Below are 24,546 nucleotides of genomic sequence, written 5' to 3' on the forward strand. Positions count from 1 at the left end.
GGCCGGGACTGGGGAGCCGGCGGCGGCGGCACTGAGCATGCTCCGTGGCGCCGGCGGCGGGGGCGGGGGAGGGGTAGGAGGAGGGGAGCCGGAGCACCCGGGCGGCCAGTTCAGTCTGCGCGGGGCAGGCGCGCAGGGTGGATGTTCCTGCTGCAGCTGCTGAGGCGGCGGCGGAGGCTGCAGCGGCGGCAGCGGCGAGCGGCGGCGGTCCCCCGCGCCTGATCGGGGGCTCCGGCTTGGGGGCGGAAGGGAGAAGCGGAGGAGAGGAGGGGGCTGCGGCGAGCTGTCATCCCCCGGGGGGCCGGCGCCGTCTTCTCCGCCCAGTGCTCCTTTCCTCCTCGCCCGTTTTTCGGCGTCCCTTGCCCCTCTGCCCCCCGCTCCCCCTGCGCCGCGCCCGCTTCACGAGCCGGGCCCGGGCTCCGGGAGGCGGCAGCGGTATCGCGCAGCCTCGGCGGCTGCCGCTGGCTCTCCGCCGCCGCCCGGACGGCCGCCCGGATTGAGCTCGGCGCTGCCCCTGGGGGCCGGGGCACTTTTCTCCCTCCCCGCGGGACGCGGGCTGCGGAGCCCAGCAGCGGGCGTCGGCGGAAGGGCGGGCGGGCGGCCGCCGCACTCCGTTTTATCCCGCTTCGGGGGTTCGATACTTTTCCATTTTCCGGAGGGGAGGGCGAGCGAGCTCGGAGGTGGGCGCCGCCGCCGCCAGTCCGGAGGTCCAGCCGCCTGTTCGGCCGCGCCGCCGTCCTCCTCCCACCCCCAGGGGCCGGCCCGGGAGCGAGCCAGGAGCCGAGAGGATGGAGGAGAAGTACCTGCCCGAGCTGATGGCGGAGAAGGACTCGCTGGACCCATCCTTCACTCACGCGCTGCGGCTGGTGAACCAAGGTAAGTATTCTGCGGAGCCGCTCCCCGACCCCCAGCCCCGCCCCGAGCCCCCGGGGGCTTGAGCTCCAGATCCTCGCCCCTTTGGGGAGCCCCGCAGGGGCGACCGTTAACGAGTGCACAGTGGCCGTTGAGAGGGGGATCGGGAACTGAGCATTTTGGGTTAAAGGATCGCAGAGAAATCCTGGGGGGACAGGAGGGGATAAGGGAGAAACTTGGGGGATGGCAAAGGACTCGGAGGCGGGTGGTGAAAATTTGGTCGGGGTCCTTGGTTTAATCTGGAAGACGTGACGGGAGGCGCTTAGGAAAGAGATAATCTGGGGTCGGCATCAGAGAGAAGGGCTTGGGGGGACTCTGACCAGGGAGAAATGTGGGAGATTTAGAAAATATTTGGATAATAGGCTAGGGGAAAATATGACACTGAGTCTTAGAACTAGGAGAGATGTTGGGTTGGACACGGGTTGGAGAATCAGGGTTTGGGAAATCTGGGTGATGGGAAAGAAGGTGCAAACATAACGGAGAGACTTGAATCTGGGATCTTGGTAGAGAAAACTGGAAAAAGATTGGGAAACTTGTTGGTTGGGGGTTACTGGCTAAAGGGAATGATGTGTCCCTTCCAGCCAGGAGATGGGAGGAAATGTTATGGTGACTGAAATTGAAGGTTCTTAAGGGATGAAGTTAGGGATTCCCCTAGCAGAGAGAGAGAGTTTATTTAATGAGGTTTAAGGATAAGGACCAGTGTTCTGGGACTGTCCAGAGTGGGGTGAAGTTTCTATCTCCGTTTCATTCCTGCCCGGGGTTTCCTGAATTGGGTGTAGAAGAGAAGTGAGAAAAGAATTTTTAAAGACCAAATCCTCGGGGGTGCCATTTAAAAGGGGTGGGGGGATGGGAGGGCAGGTAAAGGACAAGGAAGACCTTCTTGAGGTATCTTTTCCGTGCTTTGGGGGTTTGGGATATCCGGAGAGAAAATTTGTTTCAGGTATCATTTTAGTAACACTTCAGTTTAGGGCAGAATAATAATGGGACTTGGAAGGCAAGGGAAGGGGAGAAAAGGGGGTTTTGTAGAGAGAGTAACACCTGCTAAGGACAGAAATTTCCTTAGCAGTGTTCATCTCAAATGTTTTTTTACAGGCAGTCTGCAGGGATGAATGATGAATTAACCCTTCAGCAAGCAGTCCACTTCTCTACAGCCCTTTGTGCTTTCTAGTAAAATATACTGCCCATAAAGAGGGGTTCTGGAGCTACTGATTTTTCTTCTCAATGTGTTAGCATAAAATTTCTCGAAGTATTATATTTTGTGTGAGCTTTGTCATATGCAAAGGGCCATTAGAGTCCATATGTAAAATTGGATCTGTTGATTTCAAAACTGGTTTTGTTAATTTCATTGTTGTAACTGTTTCTAAGTGGGATTTCCCGCTTACATTACCATTTAATGATTAGGAATGTTTCAAGCAAACTGAAAAGAGAATATTTTATGAATTGAACAAAATTGGATTTCAAAATTAATTTCTGGTTCTTTCCAATGTATGTCTTCGTTTAAAATAAAAAAAGAGAGGGTGAGCATATTAAAAATGACGTATATTACATAAACATTGTAAAAGAAAATATATGTATCTTTTCAATTTATTAAGGTTTTTTTATTAAGGTCTGCAATTGAGTTCAGTACTCCTTACCCTTTGTGATTTACTTAAATCTTTTCTTGCCTCTTCTGGGCTGTCTTTTCTTTGAGAAAAAAATTTATATATTGTGTAAACAGAGGCATTAGAGATACATCTTGGGTTACACAAAATATAATTTTCTTAAGAAGGGTTGTTATCAATAAAAAAAGACAAGGGAGTTTAAAAGTAGAATGAATTAGTTTTTAAAGTTTAAATTTACTTTTCATAAGCTGTAGTCTAGATTACCTAAATTTTCAGTATTTAATATTTATAAACTTTAATTTTAATATGAAACTGTTTCTTCTAGATTGTCTTATAAATATAGCTATCTAGTTTGATATAGTCTTAGAGTTAACCAAATTGGTTAGCTTCCCTGCTAAAAATGAGACTCCAGTGAGAACTGCCGTTCTCAAACTGCATATTTAAATGAGGATGGTAGATGTTATTTCTCTTACTGTTATTAAGTATGATTTAGTCCATCACAGATAGGATAAGATATTTTAGAATATAGTACCCTAGATATATAATTTGCCTGAGTTGTATTTTTAAGTAAAATATGAATATGTTATCTAGTCAATTAATAGTCTCAAATAAAAATAAAAAAGGATATTGATTTCCAAAAAGTTAGAAAACCTTGACTTTGACCTCAGATAATCATTTTGTCATTGGCTCTTGGAAAATATTTTTATTTACTTAGCTGCTTGTGGCTTTCAGAAACAATTTCATATCAGTTGTTTTTAATCTCAGTGCTTGAACCTGTGACAGTAGAGAACCTGACCAGCAGTGATTGTACAGTCATGTAGAGAAGGAAAATGCCACAGGTTTTGTTGGTTGCTTGTTTGAAGGTTAAATCTATGACATAGGAACTAGTTTATGTTAATTAAAATTTAAACTTTTTAACGTTAGTTTTAACATGTCTTGGAAATGGGTGCACAACACTACTTGTACTGTTTATTTTGAAAAGTTTTTAATTTAATAACTTATTTTTTCCATGTCTTTTTTGGAGGACATAATGATTCATTAGGGACTTTGCTTAAAGAATTATAATTTGTCAGAGTATCGCATTAGATTTTTAGCAGTTGTTTGAGAATGTTTAATAACTTTTTAAAAATAGTCATTTATTCTAATGGAATTTATAAACAAGTTTTAGCTAAGTCAGATTAGACTAATTAGAACTAATAATTTTCATTTTAGTATTATGTTAGTCAATTTTTACAACCCCATTATGATCTTAATTCAGGTACCCTTATGGCCACTAAGTTAACTTCATAGGAGTTCTCAAAGAAGTGAATCAAGTCTGACCCCAAATCATGGAATTATATACATAATGGAGTCTTTTAGTATTATAGATAGGATCATCAGTCTTCTGATCAAAAGATGATGGACTTGAAATGCAGGGAGAGATAGACATTTGGTGGCATGACTGTTGTGGGAATTTGGTTTTGCTGGGCTATGTGGATGTTGAGGGATATTTTTTCCTCCTTAGTGTAGCAGGATAATGTTGGGAGGGATAGACTGATAGAAAAAATTGGTTCTTGTTTGAAAAGGGAAGAGATAATTAAAATATTTTACATGGCAGATACATATTGGATTTTGTGTTTCAAAGCATGTTAAATGGTAAAGAGCTGACTTTTAATACTTTTCCATTATCAATGATATTTTAGCTGAATATATTTTCTGACATTCCTTTTTTCCCCTCTGGGGGAAAATGTAAATATGTACCTTATAGCCTTTTCCTAAGGCATTCTAATAGCAAATCAAGAAAATGGAATTTTAATAATATGGGAAAACATGTATTTCATCAGCTTTTACGTATTTGGTCTTTCTAGGTGGACACATCCCACTTTCAGGGAGTAAAATGCTTATAGAATGAATAAAATATTGTAGGGGCTCCCTAAGGGAAAGAGATCTTTACATGAATGCTTTTATTTTATTTTATTTTTTTACTATTTTCAATAGAGCAAATAGAGATGGACAGTAAGTTGCATATTTTGTATTCTTTTTACTGGTGGGGCTGCTGATTTTTGATTAAAAAAATTAAATATCCCTTACATGTTATAATTTGAATCCAAATCTCCAATATTGCCAGTGATGGCTTTATGCTCAAGCTAAGTAACCATTAAATAAGATTACATAACCTCTTATTTCTAATTATCTAAAATAATCTATGGATTGGTGGCTGGTTCTCTGCCAATTTATACTCATTAGTTGTTGGTTGTTAAAGATTTAAGTGGAAAAATAGTTATGGTTAAATTTGTCTTTTTTTGTTTGATTGCAGGAAGGTTGTGGTTTTGCTTTCACAGTGGAAATTAAGTTGGTGTTATCAATAATAAAACCTTTTGCATTAATATAACAATTCATCAAATATTAGGATTCCTTAGATTATTTAGAATTCCATCTGTGTCATTTCTAGTTTAATATGGTTAACATATTTTAATGGTTGGAAGCAGTGTGACATAGTGGAGAATAAAACTTGAACTCAGAGAACCTGTGCTCAAATCCCTACTTATTTTGTTCTTTGAGTGAACTTGAACAGTCACTCAATGTATGTGGGCACAGTTTTCTCATGTATAAAATAAAGGTGTTGTATTAGATGACCCTCGGAGGTCCCTTCCAGTTCTCACTTCCCTTTGATCTTAAATTTTAATTTTAAAGGTGCTACTAATAACCTAATCACAGAATGTAAATTTACTTGGTCATGTGAGTAGGGGAAAGATGATTTTAAATCTTTTTGAATTAATAAATTTTTAGTTAAAGAATCATTGCATCTGTAAATAACAGTAAAGAATACAAATGCAGAAATATTGTAACAGGCTTAAAATAGCTTATGATTTCTCTGTATCATGCAATGTGGAATACTTAGGTGTATTCAAATTAGCAAAAATTGTTTTGTTAAGGTAGCTAACTTTGGTATTTTAACACAATACTACTTGATTTAGGTTTAAAAGGTATAGCCAGTCATATAACCTGTGATCACTAAGAGTTAAGAGTAAAGATTTAAAGCAACAATAAAATCATGACAAATTATCTTTAATCACTGAATATTGGTGATGTCATTTATTAAAGTTAGATCTTGAATTTATTGACTGTTTTCCTTTTCTAAGGAAAGGAAGCTTAATAGGGTTAAGTGACTGGCCCAGGGTCACACAGCTAGTAGTTAAGTGTCAAGTGTCTGAAATCAGATTTAGGTCATTGTGATTGCAGGGCCAATTCTCTAACCACTTCATAATCGAGCTGCCCTTGTAACTTACTTTCAGAAATGTCTTTTTGAGGTGAATAGTGGCCATTTTGCTTTTATAGAAATAAGATTGAAGTAATTAAGGACATGGTGGTTTTATAAAAATCAGCCTCCTCTCCCACCCCTTCTCGCCCCCCAAAATGGAAAGTGCTTGAAGGAATATTTTGTATTGGTCTTTTTATCTTTTATTCCAAGCACAATATCAGAGTAGAGTCAGTGTTTAATAAATCCTGAGTGAATTTGAATTAGGATCTGATAAATACATAGTCTAGCTTCTTTCTATTGGCATACAGAGTCCTGGATAGTGTAGTGCCCTTTTTATTGGGCTTTTTCAGGATTGATAAGCATTTTAATAATCATGATGAAGTTAGAAGAATGGTAGCAATACATACCACTAGAATGAAAATGGACAGCAAACAAATCATTTTTTACCTCTTTGTGGTATAGGATCATTTATTTAACATACATTGAATGTCTGGTATGTGTTTTATGCAGTAAAATGGAGTAGTTCAATTTCTCTTGGGGAAGAGTCTCAAACAACTGAAATAAGATTTTCTCAATAGTAGGTTTTTTGCTAAGGTGCAGTTTGTTAAACAAGCACTGTTACAATGCAATACTGTTTAAATGCAGTAGAACAGTAGGGGTTCTTCTGTAGGAAATAATGAGAAGATAGTGTCATATCTACTTTCAATCAGATGTTTATTTACTTTTTTCTTGAACTTCTTAAACCCATGCATTGTAATGCAATTAACTTTTGCTCAATAAAATCCTAATTAGATTTCAAATGACAGATTTAACCAGAAGCCCATCTTAACATGTAAAAAAGTAAACTTTCTTGAAAGAGTTAATCTATATACTTTTTTTTTCCTTTATGAAAAATCAAAACTCACAAACTGTCACTTGGAAATATAATTGACACAATAGTTTTTGTTGGCTCTTATTTTGAAAGGAACCTGTAAGCCAGGGGCTACCCAGCATTGTGAAGTGTTCCCAGAAGGCAAGAGAATGGAAGTTATCAAAGCATTTGGCGGGAATTTGAATGAAGCAATACTTGATAAAAATAATGCCAAGAAAGAGAAAATCAAGATTTAGCATTTTTAGAGTCGTGGAATCATAGAATGTTGAAATTGGAAGAGCTCAGAAAGATGATTTTGTCTAACAGCTTCATTTTATGGAGAGTTGAAATGACTTGCTGGAGGTCATACAAGGATTTAGTGTAATTCTGACTTCCAACCTAATCTGGCTTCAACCAAATCACACTGTTTCCTTTGAAAAGTTTTTCTTTTTCTTTTTTTTTTTTTTCCAGCTAGCTTTTTTTCCATTAGCAGTGATATATTTATTTTCTCTTCATTTCACAGGATCACTTAAGATCATAGATCAGCTAAAGTAGTGTTTCTTACATAGAACTGCCTTTGATGTGTGCTGGCAAGATCACCTTAAGGTGAAGTTTACTCTGGAAAGCCAAATATGTCTCTTGTTTTACTTGTGCACTGTTTTGAAAATTTGTTTGCCCTCCAATAGTGTGTAAGTAAGCAAGACTTTTTAATTTTGTGTTTCAAAAGGATAAATAAAAGTTCTCTATTTTAATTTAGTTTGTGAGTCTTACTGTCACTAAAACATTTTATATCCTTGTCCCCCAGAGACCCAATTGCAGCAATGAAGAGTATCTTTCTATTTTAATTAAAAAAAATTTCTATTATAGAGAATTGTTTTTTACTTCATCTAGGTGATTTTATGTAATCATTGTTTTGAACTTTGAATTTCAGTTTATATGATAGTAAATTTTCTTTCTTTCTCAGAATTACTGTAGGACCTGAATGTTTTTTATATAACAAAAGCATACCCCTTTGATTTCTTTTAGCATAACAATATCAGACTAAACTTGATTTCTTTTCATTGTGGTATATAAGATACAGAGAATCAAAAGCCAATTTTAAAAACTTGAAGAGTTTCAGAATTTAAAAGAACCCAGGAGATAAGGGGTAGTATGTAGCAAATAGAAGGCTAGATTTGGAATCAGAAAGATTTAGGTTTGAATACCCCAACTTATGACCAATGGATAGCATTTAATTTTCCCAGGGTTCAGTTACTTTATATGTAAAATGGGGTTACTAATAACTATGGTACTAATGTCTCAATGTTGTGATGAGGCTTAAATGATTGGATATTTGCGAGGTGGTGTACAGTATTATTGAGGTATAAGGTATATAGATCTAGGCTGGGAAAGCCCTGGAGGCTGTGGTCTCACTGAAGACTCAATTTTCTTATTGTAATGGAAGGACTGTCCTGTTTCTTGAAAGTTTCATCCCTTCCTCAGGCTCCCAGAGTCACTGCCTCCCTACCCCATACTGCATGTCCCCTTTCACAGAGGGCTCTGGATGTTACCTCTGCAATATCTCTTGAATAAGGTACTGACCCTTGCTGCTGGATCAACCTGCCATAAATCTCTTCCTCTTCCAGTCTGTTCTCCAACTGTTAACATGTAATTTTCTTTAAAAGTACAGGTTCTCATAACTCCCCTTCCCTGCCAGAGGCGCAGTAAACTCCAGTGGTTCCAAATGACCTTTAGGGTAGAGTTCATCATAAGCAAGCCCTCTCCTCACTACCTTTCTGGAGTTTTTACATCCCAGGTAATCTTCTGTCCAGCGACACTATACTCCTTGCTGTTCCATAAATAAGATATTCTATCTTTCAGCTTGGGACATTTTTGATATCCTTCTTTCTCACCTCTACCACGCTTCCATCAAGTGTCAGGTAGACTCTTACCTTTTAGAGGAAATTTTTTCCAAGACCTCTTAATTCCATTGGCTCCTTTTTGTTGATTATTTCTTATTTACCCTATATATAGTCAGTTTGAATATAGCTTTTTGTATGTTATCTCTCCCTCCCTCATTAGATGTGATCTCCTAACACGTAGCAATTATTAAATACTTAATAAATGCTTATTGGCTAAAACAGATACTATTTGTATTATTTTACTCAACAGTATTATTGGGAAGAAAATACATAGCAAGCTTAGAAAGGCTTGTAGATACGTGAAGTGCTATAATCAACATTTAGTTCTGTAACCTCTTCATTTTGCAAAGGAAAGAAACAGTCCAAAAGAAGGCACTTAATTATTCAAAATCACACATTGGCTGGTCTCCTGCCAAACCTTGTCTCCTGGTTCTTTCAGTCCAGGGCTTTTTTTTGTTAATTGACCATAATTTTGTGCTAAGGAAATAAAAGTAGTTTGGGGTTAGTAAAAAAGAGCAAATTACTTATTCCTATGGGATATAGTTTGCTAAAATCGTGTATTTATGCCTTTCAGCCATGCAAATTGGCATATATCCAGGGCATATAATAAATAAAGTAGCAGGTATAAAGGAAAACATAACTGAGGCTCTGTTTTCTATTTGCTTTTTATTAAGTTTTCATGGGAATTTTGTGTCTGCTAAAGAAGTCTGAATTTATGTGCTGCACTAATGCCTAGTGATCTAGTAATCACAAAGAAATATATTTCTCCAAAAGGAAGGAAAGTAATAATGCAAAAATTTGTAAAGAACCTTCACACTTTTGGCAGTCTGAAAAACTTTTCTTTTAAACTAGTTTTAAACTTGTTTGTAATACTGTGATATGTGTGCATGTATGTGTGTATACACCAGTATTATTAATGCTATTTAAATTTTATGTTGTGTAAATTTTAAGTTGTACTTTCTTATCAATAGAACTTCATTATCATTGCCCAGAAAATATTTAAGGAGAAAGTAATTGATTATTGGGTTATTGACTTTACTGTAGTTAATATCTGCATTAAATTGTCAAGAAATATTGATTTATTTTTATTATTCTATTTAAAATACAGCATATGAAATTGAAATTAAGAAATGAAGATTTTATGAATAGTTTTATGACTATATTCTAAAACTTCTCTGGACATTCAGTAGACTTTTTTTTGGCATTCATGAGATATTTTACACTGATTCTACTAGTGTTGAATTTTCCTAATTTTTTATAAAACTTTCTATAATTCTCTACCACTCAACCCTTCTCAGTGCTTTCAAAACTTTTTAAAGGGTGTTTTTGACAAATTGTTGATGTTACTAGTCATTATGATAGTGAGAATCTTGTGGGAACATCTTTTTTGAATATCATTTTTTGATTTAAATCATACACTTGAGGTCACTGTTGGTTCAGGATCCCACAGAGAAAAACATAATGCAGATGAGAAGTGGTAGTTTTTTAACCCTCATTTCTGTTCTTTTCCTTCTTTCTTTCTTTCTTTTTTGGGGGGAGGGGGGGGTCTTCAGTGGTTTTTTTCTTTTTATACCATATTTCCACTAGATGGCCCTCTTTGTACCACTTAACCATTCTTAAGGCAGAATTATAAAATATATACTAAAATTGGTGGTTAACAAAGTTATTTTGCAGTATCTAGATTTTGTCATATTTTACTCTTTATTTATAATACTTTAGATAGCCAGAAAATCAAGATTATCATATTTTATAGAAAATTAAGATTTTTATAAAAATTTTGTAGAAGCTTTGTGAAAACTTTAGTATTAATGATTGAAGTGATCCTTAAAGAGCAGGGAATACTTTTTTCTCCCTTGTAATGTCAGTGAAATAATAAATTTGAGACATTCAGATTTTCTATTAAAGAAGTGTATACATTAGTGCCTACTTTTCTATTGCTTCATATTATATTGTTATAAGTATGCTCTTCATGAGAAAAATGTCACCTAGTGGATCTGAAATTGACAACTTCCTCAAGTTTAGTGTAGCTCAAAACCCCTTAACTGCGAACACCATTGCCTTCACATTTGGGGACATATGTTGATGTGTCCTTGAATCCTGTGGCTCCCAGGTTAATCAGCCTCCTAAATGTTTATGAATTCAATTTTAACTCTACTTTAAGAGATATTCTTGGTATGACCATCAGTCATAATTGCTGTACCTCTATTTTACTGATAAATTCTTTTCACCATCCTTAGTTTCTTTTCTTTCAGTCATTTCTTGTTTCATTCTTCCTGAACCTTGAATCTATTCTTCGTCCTCACTGTGATCTCCACTCATTCTTTTTTTTACCCCATTATCCATGTTCCCTTTTCCCTTCACAGTATTGAATTATTGCCCTTGGCTTCTTTGATCTTTTGTCCTTTTTATGTCTTTTGTCAAACTATAAACCTGGATCATCTCCATGACTTCTATTTTTTATTTTTATATGTGTTTGCTGTTAAATATTATTTGAGAAAAACATGTAAATGTTGATTGGGTTCATTACAAATGCATGTTATCTGATCTCAAGCTGACGCAAGTTGCTGAATAGCAGCAGTCTGTTTTGTCCTTCCATGATTCATTGTCTAGCTCTTAAGAATAGGGAAAACCTTTTTTTCTCTTAAAACTGCTATAAAGACTTTCTCCACCTCCCTCTATGTATGTGCATGCACATGTGAGTGAGCATATGTGTGCATGTGTGACCATGTGTGCATGTGTGAGAGCATGTGTGCTTGCATGTGTTGCACATGCACACATGTATGTGTGTTTTATAATAAAAAGTTAAAAGTAAGGCCTCTGTTCCCTCACTCAAAATCTTTTTTTGATTCATTTTATTTCTGGTATTAAAGACTTGCTCCTCAGCTTACTTAACATTTATAACCTTATCTTTCCAAACTTTTTAAGAGTTAATCCTCTAAATGTACTTTGTCATCAAACTGGGTGACTTGTTTTCTGGACTTGCCATTAACTTTCCCCCTTCTAGTAGCTATTGACTTCAAGGCAATTGATTGATTTCACAAATGAGAATCTCCTAACAGGCACTTTGAGAGAACTAGAGGAACTAGAGCCTTCATCTTCCCTGGTAAGCAGTGGAAGTTCCACTTACATTGTATGTTCTTTTCTTGAGTCAAATTGCGTTTCCTTATTTGTGTATGTGGTGCATTACCCAATGAAATATAAGGTCTTTGAGAGTGGGGAATATTTTTCAATTTTGTTTCATATTTAAATGCTTGTTAGAGTTTATTAATTCTTTTTGTTATTACTCATTTTAGAGCTCTGCATGAAATTATCCACATCTTTCTTCTATGTCCATTGGATGGGTGTCCTTATTAACTCTTTTTACCAAGAGAAAAAACCTGTCCCTACTGACAGCAGAGTGGAATGAAGGCTAAGATGGAAGAAAGTAAGAGAGTAAGGAATGCTTGGAAAGGGATGCCTTGCATCTGAAAGCTTTGAATGGGATGGATCATCAAAAATAGAAGCAGGAGTTATTTACCTAGACATAGAATAAGGGCAGGGGAAGATTATGGGAGATTTACTTCCTGTGATGATGGATACAGGTGTTAATATGTCATTTATCAAATACTAGTAAGGAGGGAGATAAATAAATTGGATGTCAGGGTTGGTAAGTACTTGGTGATCAGATCCCATTGGGTCTAAATAAGCTCACATTAAATATTAGTTGTTTTTTATTTGCAATGATTGGGGATTATACCCTGCACATAAAACATGCTTTTGATGTTTGGTTGAGAATTGTGTCTGAGACCCTATTCCTAATTGAATTTCAGGTAAAAAGAGACTTTTGTCTGAGACTTTTTCTTAGCAGAATCCTGGGTTTTAAAGACTTTGTGACTGAGCCTTTCTTTGGTCCTACTTCAAAGTTGAGAGACTTAATAATGGTTACAGAGAATTGTAGGGATATATATAGTAAAGAGACTTATAAGGTTGTTTGTAGTAATTCAAGGCCAAGTAGCCATTGACTTTAAAGCAACTCATTCCTTTAGGGGGAATCTCCAAACATGCTTTTTGAGAAAGAGGTACTGGGGTATTCATCCTCCCTATTAAACTGTGGAAATTTCTCATGTGATTATGAAGCAAAGTGGAAGAGGCAGCAGATTCATATCTTAATAAATCCAATCTGTGGTTTTTTTAGTGGTAATGGAGAGATATTTGAGTTAGTCAGAATAGAGTAGCTGTCAATTCCATGGTAATAGTGTAGATCTAGGGAAGTTTAATAATTGATTCAAAATTACACAGCATACAAATTCAGCACTATTTCCCTTGAAATGTTTTTATCAAGATTGAAGTCTTATGTGTGCAGGGTACCATGAGGAACCAATCTTGGTTTATCAAACCTGATGGATTATATTCTTATTTGATGATAATTTGTGGGCACAAATATTACTTCCAGAAGTAAATTAATGCATTGAATAGCCTTAATGAATATTGAGGTGGGAAACTTGGGGGGGGGGGGAAACGATGGGGGGGGGGGGACATAAGTAGCATTTTCTTCATTGTTATTAAAGGCAATGACTTTAGAGATGAGAGATAATTTTAGAAAATGCTTGTTAGATTGAGTTTTGGATTTCCAGACCATGGTTTAGAATACAGGAATAATGAGCTTTCCATGAGTTAAGGGTATATTTTAAAAAAGGATTGATAAAAAGTTATATGACTAGAATCTCAAAAATATCATCAAAAGACTTTTAAACTTAAAATAAAAGGTGACAAAACAGTCTACAAAATTCTAGCAGATTAGACTCCATAGAAAGCAGCTACAGTTTAGTAAGAAGGGAGGTAATATAGCATACTCCATAGAATAGTGTATTTATATGCAGGAAAATCAGAGTTCAAATTCCATTTCTTAAACTTACAAACTGTGAACTTCAGCAAGTCATTAACTCAGCTTGTTTTCTCATGTTAAAATGAGGATAACAAAAATAATAATTATAGCATTTTATGTGAAACTTACTTTGTGCCAGGCACTATGCTAAGTGCATTATGAATAATCTTATTTTTGAAGATCAAATGTGATAAAAAAAATTTTGCTTTGTAAACCTTTATGATTGTTAGTTGTGTAGTACTAATTAGTGGTGATTATGATGATTAAGAAATAAAGTAGAGATATCCACAATTCATAAGAAACACAATCTTAATGGGAAGGAGGCCACAGTAAAATCTATATCTTCATATCCAATTGTGCAAGCTTTAGTAACAAGATAAACTAAAGATCTTAATGCAGGGAAGAAAATGTGTCCTCATAGACAGTGGATATCATTGAGAACTCAGTGTCATGGAATACAAAATGAGAATTTGATTCCAGAAAGGTTTATCTTTTTCAAAAGGAGTAAGTTAGGTTAAAGTCAGAAAGCAAATATCTCTTCAGACACAAGATAGAGAAAGCATAAAGTTCAGAGCAGTCTTAGATGGAAGGTACTAAGATCAAGGAGGACTGAGAAAAGCTTCTTGCAGAAGATGAGGCTCAAAGTTAGGGAAATCAGGAAGCAGAGATAATGAGGGAGAGAACTCCAAACATGGAGGATAGTGAAAATGCTTGAAGTCAGGAGATAGAGTGTCACAATCAAGGAACAGAAAGGAAGCTAGGGTCATTGAATTGCAAAGTAAGTGGAGGAGAGTTAGGTAGGTGGAAATAAGGGAAAGGCAGGTTATGAAGGACTTTAAAAACTAAAGTGAATATTATATATATTATATATTTAATCCTATAGGTAACATGATAGAACCTCTTAATGTATTGAGTTGAGGGATGGGTACAAAGTGACATCTATGTTTTAGGAAAATCAGTTTAATAGCTGAGTGTTGGAGAATGGATTTAGGGTACTTTGAGACTTCAGGCAAGGAGACCAATCCACAGACTTTTGCAGTATTCCAAGTATGGGTGATGAGGGCCTGCATTAATTAGGGTGATAGCAATTCAGAGGAGAGAGAGGCATATTTAAATGAGATATTATAAAAGTAAAAGCAATAGGACTTGACACCAGAGATTGGATGGGGTAGAGTGGTTTGAGAGTTAGAGGTCTAAAAGAAAAATCCAGGTTTCAAACCTGGATGCCTAACTGGGAGCTGCAAGTCGTGGTACCCTCAATAGTAACAGAGACATTAGGAAAATTATAGCATTTAAAGAAAAAGATAATGAGTTCTGTTTGGGATATGTTGAGTTTAAGATGTCTATGAGACATTCCATTTGAAATGTCCAATAAGTAGTTGGAGATGCATTTGATGTCAGGAGAAAGGAACAAGTGAAAGAAGATAATTATCTTTCCTTTTTTGTTTCTCTTTTTTTTTTCTCCTACCCTTCTGAAGAATTCTCCACTAGGATGACTCTTACACTACCCTGTAACTTGGAGAAGTTGGCTGTGGGGGTTATGGAGATTAAGTGATCTTCCCAAGATTCTAGCCACTGTGTATCAGATGCAGAACTGAAATCCAACCTCAGGAAAAGGAGTTGGGTTCCTTTTCTCCGCCACACTGCAGAAAAGTACATTCTTGTATTAATCCGTGTATATCCAACTTGTTTTTTTACCAGTAGTAAAATCCGATGATAGGAGGTTTTATAGAAATTGCAAGTGTGCTGCTGGTGAGGTATGGGAGGAGTTAGGTACAATGGAAAGAGAAATAGATTTAGAAGCTGGTGGTAATGAATTGGAATACCATCTCTGCTACTTGATCCTGTGATCTTGAGCAAGTCATTTAATTTCTCTTAGCCTTAGTTCATCATCTGGAAAGTCATGGGCTTGGACTTGATAACCTATGGCTAGAACTTAATAACTAGCTTTAGTAGTATTATGCAGCTTTCCATAGTGGGGAGCTTATACTGAGTTGTGCCTTCTATTTTGAATTTATATTCTCAGGAATTACTTAGTGCTTGTGGGAAAGTTTTCTGTTTCCAACTATTAGGCCATGTTTTCTTATATTTCCTGGCCATGGAAAAAATAGAAACTGGACTTGTGGAAGGGTTTTAGGAAAATGCACACAATTCTGGTGAATAAGTATTTAAGTAGGAAAAAAGGACAAAAATTTGAATTTTCAGTGCCTACCCACATCAGTACTACTTGTAATGTGAAATCTGTGATGTTCCTAATCTAAAATCAAAGGATGAGTTTTAAGTCTTATTTGAATATTTATTGTAATGGTCAATCTTTGCTGGGATTTTTGTTACTGGAGAAAAAGTGTTCTGGAAGTGTTCTATTTCAGCCACAAAGTATGCTAGATGATGCTCAAATACCAATATCTTGTTAATAGAAGTCTTATCTGCAAAATAATTTACACATAAGTTAACAGAACTATAGAAAGAGTTCTTTAGTTAACTCTGTCATTTCATTTATACTTGTCATTTTTCTTCAAAGACTGTATAGTATAGTATAATTGTGTATTTAATTGTTGCATTGAATCCAGTAGAACAGTGGAAAAGCACATATAATTTAATGTAGTACAACAATGGAAAGAGATATAATTGAATATAGTAGAACAATGGAAAGGCATGTATAATAAGTGTAGATATGTTTTCATTGATGATTTACTTATGAGAAATGTTGAAACACATTTCCTGAAAAATATTTGTTACTGGGAATAAAGTACTATTCACTTAGAGACAACATACTATGTGAGACTGAAAGTACCTGGGAAATACCTGTAATGTATTGGGTATGTGGAGAAACTAGGAAAAGAATGGACATGATCTCACATGATGAGAACTTATAGGGCAGCTGAAATCTACATTTGTGGCAGGAGCGTCCATATTGATGAGATCGCAAATGCATATTTTGGAGTAATTGTATAGGGTTAAGTCTTTTGTCCAGAGATTTATGAAGTCATGCTTGCATACAAGCCTACAGAATCAGTATCAAATAGTTATACCTTGAACTTTTTATATCTACAGGTTCCAGATTTGTTATACTTAATTTTTAATTAGAAATTTCTATGTGAGATGATTACATTTTACAATTAACTGCATTTTATTCTAGATTGTCCTTGTCTTGAATTGTTTGTCAAGGAATTCTCATTGCAGGAATTGATTGATAAATGTAGTCCATCACAAACTTGAGTTAATTCATTTAGGATAATTTTTATCCAGAAATGATTTTTTTTATTCAGAAGATGATCATGTTATTTTTATCACGCTACATGAAAAGTATATGCAGGAAATAATGGAGAAGAAATATTAGATAGAAGCAAGTTAGCCTGCACTTTTTTCCTGATGCTGAAAAGACTCTTAAGAGACATGTGACATAAGTTTGTGTGTGTGTGTGTGTGTGTGTGTGTAGATAAAAAGATAGCTAGAATTATAAACTGTGAGCAAAACTAGAAGCCATTTACACCCTAACAAAAAAGATACTTTTTAATGTTAAGAATCTGAGGCCCAGGGACACATTAAATAATGACAAATAGTGTAACTGATCTTATAAACATCTTTTCAATGTAAGTAACTGAAGGCATTTTAATTAAGAAATAATATCGGGGATGTTGTAGCACAATATAACCTTTTAAAAATTATTCTCTTTGAGTTCATAGGTTACATAGGATATATTCTATAGCTGATTTTGTAAGTATTTGTCATAGTTTAAAAAAATTTAAAGTTGTCACTTTGAAGGTTCTGGTAGTCTATTTTCTCTTCTTTATTACTAGTATAACAATGATTCTGAACTTGTCTTTCCCATGCAATTCTTTTAAAAGACTGTAGTTGAAAACAAAGTTTCCTGTCAGTGTTGGCTTTTCTTAATTCAACCAGCTTGTGCACTGAGCAAGTTCATCCCGGGTTTGTCTTGCTCCCATAAGTTTATGTCTCAGAAAAGTCTCTCTTTAACCATAATTGTATCTAATTCAGAATGATTTCATCTAATTCATAGGCCTAAGTTTGTACTTAATGAGTGATTATGACTAAATTTCAATACATTTTATTAGTTTTAATCCACTCTAGTGGATGGACATCAGAATTATATTCTGTTGGTTTTCATTTTCTGGTCTTTGGGAGGGATAGTAAAAGTAGGTAATTTGGGGCAGCTAGGTGACATAGCAGATAGCATCAGATGTAGAATCTGGAGGGCCTGAGTTTAAATGTGACCTTATACATTTGACTCTTAAAAGTTATGTGACCCTGGACAAGATACCTAATCTTGATTGTTTTACCAAAAAAAAAAAAATGCCTAATTTTTATGTTGGAGTTCTTTAAAAATATTATGTTCTACTTGAGAAACAGTTTAAAAAGCTATTATTTTTATGGTTTTGCTATCCCCTTGAAAATGACACCCCTTACCAAAAAATAAAACAAAACAACATAAACAAGCAATAACTTTAGCACAGTGATTTAGTTTTTCAGTCCCAACATCATTAGCCATAAGATGTAATAACCCCAGAATTCTAAAAACTAAAATAATCTTATATTAAAAAAGAAATGTGATCAGTTTGCAGCAAAACAATAATCCAATTCAGAATTCTAGTAAGTCTCAAACCAACGATGGTTTTTCTTGGCACACATTAGTATTTTTCTTTGTGTGTGGGGAAGATAGATGAGAGTGGTTCCTTGTGAGGGAGATTCCTCTGCCAATGAATTTAGGCAATAATTGTAGTCATGAATTGCCTGAAACACAAATTTTGGTCTAGTAGCCCATAACCACTATCAGAAGAGGGAATTGAATCCAGATTTTTCATTCTATCCATTGAGTCAAGATCTCTCTCATACTGTCTCATAATCTGTATCTAGACATATTCCAGAGAGGCATATATTTTGGGTCTTGCCTTTCTTTGCAAAAACTTAATCTTTAAAAAATTTCTTACAAAGTTAACACTAAAAAATATCTGTTTTTTATTGTTTTATTTAGCATCTTTGGTCCAGGTTATTAATAGCTAAATTGATGATGTTTTAAATCCTGACATGTTCTTCATAGGGAATTCCTGGGAATTTTTAGGAGAATAATATATATTACTTTTTAAAATCTATTGCATGCACAGAGATTAATTTAAAATGGAGCCATTTCCAGGTCCTACTTTTTTATTGCATACTAATTCAGATTTTAATTTTGACAAGTTAACTCTATGCAGACAGCTGTTTAAGGGATAACTCCCACTTACATCAGTAAGAAGTTTTTTCTTGTCAAACTATAATGTTTAAATTTTTTGTGATGTTCCTTGGTGATCTCTGTCATATAGAGGCAACTAGATGGTACAGTATATCAGGACTGGAATATCAAATCTGGCCTGAGACACTAGCACTGTGATTGATATTGGGCAAATCAGTTAGCCTTGTTTGCCTCAGTTTCTCATCTGTAAAATGAGCTAGAGAAGGAAATGGTAAACCACTCTAGTATATTTGCTAAGAAAACCTCAGATGGGATCACAGAGTCAGAAATGACTAAAAAAATGCTAAAGAACACTTGTAATGTTAATTTTTTTTCTCAAAGAAAGTGTTCAGGACATAAAGTGTGAGGCTTGTGTACAAGTCTTTGGCTTCTTTCATTCTTTCTTCCATAATCATAGTTTCTCATATTTATCCCTATTTTCATATTTACATACTTTTCCATTAAAATTACCAGGTTTTGTTAAGATCTTACAAGAATATCTCTACCTCTTTGGTGTAAAAGTCGATGTTATTTTTGTGGTGCATCTTTTGAAATTACATATCACAGTATCTCAGTAAGAAACATGAAATAATGATTGATATTTTTTGGCTTGCAATAAAGCATATCATGCCAACTCCTTTTTTTCCCATTTTCTCCAAGGAATACCTAGTAGCCTTTTAGCTGCAACTTCCTTCTTCCTTTGTTTATACCAAGAAAGTAAAAAAAAAAAAAAGTTTATGATTCACTTCTTCCTGTAATAGAGCCATTAGTTTGTTATTATATGAGAAGATAAATTTTAGAGTGCCAGTTTTCAAACAAAAATTTATGTAGCCCTCTAAAACTGGTGGTTTGTACCTTCTGTCTCCATTCTTGCCTCTCTGCTGCCATCATTACAGAATTAGAAGGGGACAAAACAGGTGGTGCAGTAGATAGCTCCTGAAGTCAGGAAGATCTGAGTTCATATGTAAAAGTCTCAGACACTAATGTGATCCTGGGTAACTCACTTACCCTTTTTCTTCAGTTTTCTTATTTGTAAAATGAGCTGCAAAAGGAAATGGTAAATCATTTCACTATCTTTGTTAAGAAAGTCCCCAATGGGGTTCTGTATGGACATTCCTGAAAAATGACTGAACAACTGGACAGGACTGAGGACTATATGTATTTGTTTGTTTGTTTGTTTTTTGCATTACCATGTTAATATTATTTTGATTCTCCTTAACTAGGCATTTTATTGAAAAATGAATTTGAACTAATTTAAAGGAAGTTCGACAAAATAGTCCCACAAGCAGTCATACCCAAACCACTTAAAAATGAAAATGGAAGGTTGACACAGTTAGAAAAAAACTTGATGATTATAAAAATGATTATTACACAGTTTTCTCTGTCACATACAGGGAAAACACTACAATTAAAACCAGTTTTACATGTATTATAGGAATGCAAAGATGAAAAAGCTTAATTAAGACAAATATAAAGATGATTTATGTTTGTTGTGATATAATTGCTAGGTCATTGAAGTATTGATCTACAAACATTTTTTTAAAGCAGGGAGAAAATTCTACGATCTTATTAATATTGAAAAAAAAATTACTTTAGGAATGCCAGTAGCTACTAATCTATATTCCTGCTGTCTCATCTATGTAGAATCTTTAAGAGAATAATCAGGTTACCAAAGAAAAAAATTTCTGGTCTTAAAGGTTATAAAGGACAATTCTGTCAAATTTTTAGAGCAATTAAGATCATGCTTATCAAGAGTATGAGGAAGCAGCTAACTACAAGCCTTTTGCAATTGATATTCAACAGTGGATCACATCTTTATCATTTTACAATTGTCTAAAAAATATAAAGAATATATAAAATCTCACTGTTTTTCTTATTCCTGAAGTAAAACTATTCAGGATTCTTTGAAAGGCATAACAATAGACAGAAGGCTGCTACAACTGTGAATTACAAAACAGGGCAACAATATATACTCATGAAAGGAGTTCCTCACTTTGAGATTGGAAGTTGAGGGGAGACCAAGTGAGGTTTCCTGTGGATAGCACAGTGTTCAGATTCTCTTCTTTTGACAATACTATATTGATTATATCGAGGTCTGAAACCTTGCAGAATCTCCTGGCAGAAATCTAGTCATTCTGAGAAGTTTGGTTTCCCCAACACAGGAAATACTAAGAATATATATATATATATATATAAAAAGAGAGAGAGAGTGTGTGTGTGTGCATGTGTGTGTGTACATTAGGATTTCTAGGTCTTGTCCATGCCTCAAATGGAAAGCCAGCTGGGCACAGAATTGAATAAGAAGGGAAGAGCTGGATTGCCTAAATTGCCAAGCTTCTTTAATGACCCTGGACTTCCCTGAAAGAAAAGCCACATGTTTTTAGTAATAGAATTTCCATATAGCAGCTGGTTTCTACTAGGCCTAGCTCAGGTCAGTCTAGTGACTTACTTAATGCAATGAAACATGGACCATAAAATTCAATAAAAATAAAATTCATTTTCAGTCGTTAACTAGCAGATATTGCTAATAACCAACAAAAAAACGGGTTGGTGGCAGATTCTCTTAGATCATTCTGTCTCTGTCTACATATCTTGGCTTTAGGGTAACCTTCCATGTACTGGGCTTCCTACCTCATTTGCATTGAAAAGTAGAAATTGTTAGCCTCAGGCTCTTCTGGGGTCACCTGGTTTTCATTTACCCAACTACTTTGGAGAAACTTATATAAGATTGATTTTGATAGCTCTGAACTGAACCTTCAGGTGATTTCTAGTTTCCAGACCAGAGGTGAGATACAAATCCATATAATTGAATAACTCTCCTCCATTTGCATTTTCTTTGCAATAAAGACGGACATAACTGAGAACAGCTGCATATATTTCCAGGAAAAGTCAAAGTTGGGGTACTTGATGAAACAGAATTAAGGTTTAAATCTTTGCCAGTTTTGACAGAAAAGTGGAGGGCGGACAAGAGCCAATTAATAAACTGATTGGATTTCTTTTAGGAAAAACCATCCAGATCTTTCCTCGGGGTTTCCATTTTATACAGAGTTGCAAACTTTTGCAGGAGTCTACTTAGCACTTAAATCAGTTTGCATTCAAAATATCTTTTGTCCTAGCTGCTATGCAGCTGTTGCCTCCCCACCCCAAACTCCTGCATTGTTGTTGCCAGATCCCTTCCAGTCTCTCAGGCTGGCAACCCCTCCCTCCCATGTCTTATAAGACATGCAGTCTTGTCCCTGACTAGGAAGACTTTGATTTTTTTAGACATTGGGCTTCATTTCTTAGGGTTCTTAACTAGGGCCAGTCAGAACCCCAATTACAGGTAAATTCATAGCATAATTTAAGCCTTGACACTCTGACCCAGGGTTTCTTAAACTTTTTTCCATTTACTGCCCTATCACATGAGAACTTTGTGCCCAACCCTGAGTATATAGGCACAAAAATAGATATACTGATCAAGCATTTATGAATAATCATAATTTTGGAACCCCACATTGTTAAAAGATCCTATATCACGTCATGATCCACACTTTGAGAAATTAGACAACTTTTTCCACTAGTCAACCCTTAAGGCTAGAGAAATTTCAGTGTGACTCTGGGTAGGTAGGTATGTAAAATAAATATAAAATTGAAATATTTACTGATAATTACAAAGAAATTGATTTTTAAATAATTCTTTGCTGTTTGTGTATATATGTTATACACATATGTATATACACAAACATATCTATATCTTACTATATACAATTTTACCATTTAGTAAAAGACAAAGAAAATTTATATACTAATGAGATATGCTTCTTTATTTTTTACAATAAAAAATTAAATCTTTACAGAATATATATCTTTGTTCCTAAGTTTTTTAAGACTCCTATATTCAGTTGCATTTAAATTTAAATTAAATTGCATTTAAAAAGTATTGCTGTAGACCACCTTAACTACTAAGAATAGCCTCCTCATCTCCTTAAATGAAAGTCAACCCAGGTTATGTGACAGCATATGCAGCTTGTATTTTATTAAACATAAAGTAACAAATATGTATGAAAGATTTAGTATCACACAAATACCAGCAAAAAGATACATGGTGTATACGAGTAGGCTGCATTATTTTTTTTAAAAATTCATATTTATTTCATTATATATTTCCCAATTATATGTAACAATTTTTTTAAATTATTTTTAAAATTGTGGGTTCCAAATTTTATTTCTCTCCCACGTGCCTCTCTCCCTTTCCTTGAAAAGGCAATTATATTTCAATTATAGATGTGAGGTCATGCAGAACATATTTCTATGTTAGCCATTTTGCAAAAGAAAGCACAAACAAAATAAAACAATTAAAATAAAGTTAATGAAAAGAAGTGCGATTCTGGAGGTGGATACATTCTCCATTATAGTTTCTTTGAAATTTGCTTTTGATCATCATCTTTATCAGAACAGCTGAGTCTTTCACAATTGATCAGCCTTGTAATATTGCTATTATTCTGTACAGTGTTCTTGTGGTCCTATTCAGTTTATAGTTTTTTTTTTTTTTCTTAAGACCATTCTGCTCATTATTTCTTAAAGAAGAATAGTATTCTATCACCTTTATATTTTCCAATTGATGGGTATTCCCTTAATTTCCAATTCCTTGCCACTCCAAAAAAAAGCTTTTATAAATATATTTGTACAAATAGGTCCTTTTCCCTTTACTTTGATCTTTTTAATCCCTAGAAGTGGTATTTCTGGGTCAAAGAGTATACACAATTTTATGGCCCATTGGGTGTAGTTCTAGAATGGTTGTACTAGTTCACAACTGCACTAACAGATTATTAGTGTCCCCATTTTTTCCACAGCTTCTCCAACATTTCTCATTTTCGTTTTTTGTCAGGTTGGCCAGTCCAACAGTTGTGAGGTGGTATCTCAAAAGTTTTTTGAATTTGCATTTTCCTAATCAGTGGAGATTTAGAGCATATTTTATTTGACTATTGATAGTTTTGATTTCTTTTTCTGAATGAAAACTGCCTATTTATATCCTTTGATCATTTATGGACTGAGGAATGCTGCTTATTTTTATAAATTTAGCCCTCTTCTCTATATATTTTATAATTCACACCTATATCAGATAAACTTGCTGTAAAGCTTTTTTCTTTTGCTTTACTCCTGATGTTATTGAAAAAGTTTTCTTCAAGTTTATCCCTTTGACAAATGTTTATCTTGGTATTAGATAGATAGAACTTAATTTTAAGAAAAACTCGATTAATTGGTTTGCTTCATAGTGCTTTTTAAAATAAGTATAGTTATTTTTCCAAAAGCTTTTTTTTTGCATCTGTTAGTGCTGTGAGGTTTTTTAAAATTGTTATTGATATGGTTAATTATGATAATTTTCCTAATTTTAAACTAGGTCTGCATACTGGTAAAAACCATATCTGGTCATAGTGATCTTTGTGATATATAGATGTAATCTCCTTACTAATATCTTTATTTAAAAATTTTGCATAGATATTCATTTAAAAAATTGGTCTCTAGTTTTCTCCCTCTAGTTTTGCCCTCTCTAGTTTAAGTATGAAAACTTAAAAAAGGAATTTTTGGAGCACTTCTTTACCAGTTTTTCAAAAGAGTTTATATAGTATTGGAATGTTTCTTAAATGTTTGGTAGAATTCACTTGTGAACCTATTCTGGTCCTGGAATTTTTTCTTTATTGATGGCTTGTTTACGGTCTTTTTTTTTTTTTTTCTAAAATGGTATTATTTAAATATTCTATTTCCTTTTTTGTTAGTCTGGGCATTTTGTATTTTTATTAATATTTGTCCGTTTCACATAGATTGTTAATTTTACTGGCTTATAATAGCTTTTGGGTAAAATAGTTCCTCATAAATTCTTTATTTTCATGGTGTTGAATTTACTCTTTTCATTTTTGCTAATAGTACCTTTTGTTTCCTTTTAAAAATAAAATTAAGCAATACTTTA

General features: G+C 35.0%; 1 protein-coding gene across 4 annotated transcripts in view; it reads left to right on the forward strand.

Annotated features, from left to right (window-relative positions):
- Window positions 1–696: 696 nt before the first annotated feature.
- Window positions 697–24,546, forward strand: part of KHDRBS3 (KH RNA binding domain containing, signal transduction associated 3) — a 260,581-nt gene continuing 236,731 nt past the window's right edge. For all 4 annotated transcript variants that reach the window (XR_004231106.1, XR_004231107.1, XM_031947233.1 and 1 more), the window contains exon 1: window positions 697–876. Coding sequence is in view for 2 of the 4 variants with exons in the window: in XM_031947233.1 (XP_031803093.1) it covers window positions 789–876 (88 nt within the window). In the remaining 2 variants the exon portion in view is untranslated. The remainder of the gene's footprint in view (window positions 877–24,546) is intronic.

Source organism: Sarcophilus harrisii, chromosome 1 (assembly GCF_902635505.1).
Source record: "Sarcophilus harrisii chromosome 1, mSarHar1.11, whole genome shotgun sequence".
Taxonomy (NCBI): Eukaryota; Metazoa; Chordata; class Mammalia; order Dasyuromorphia; family Dasyuridae; genus Sarcophilus; species Sarcophilus harrisii.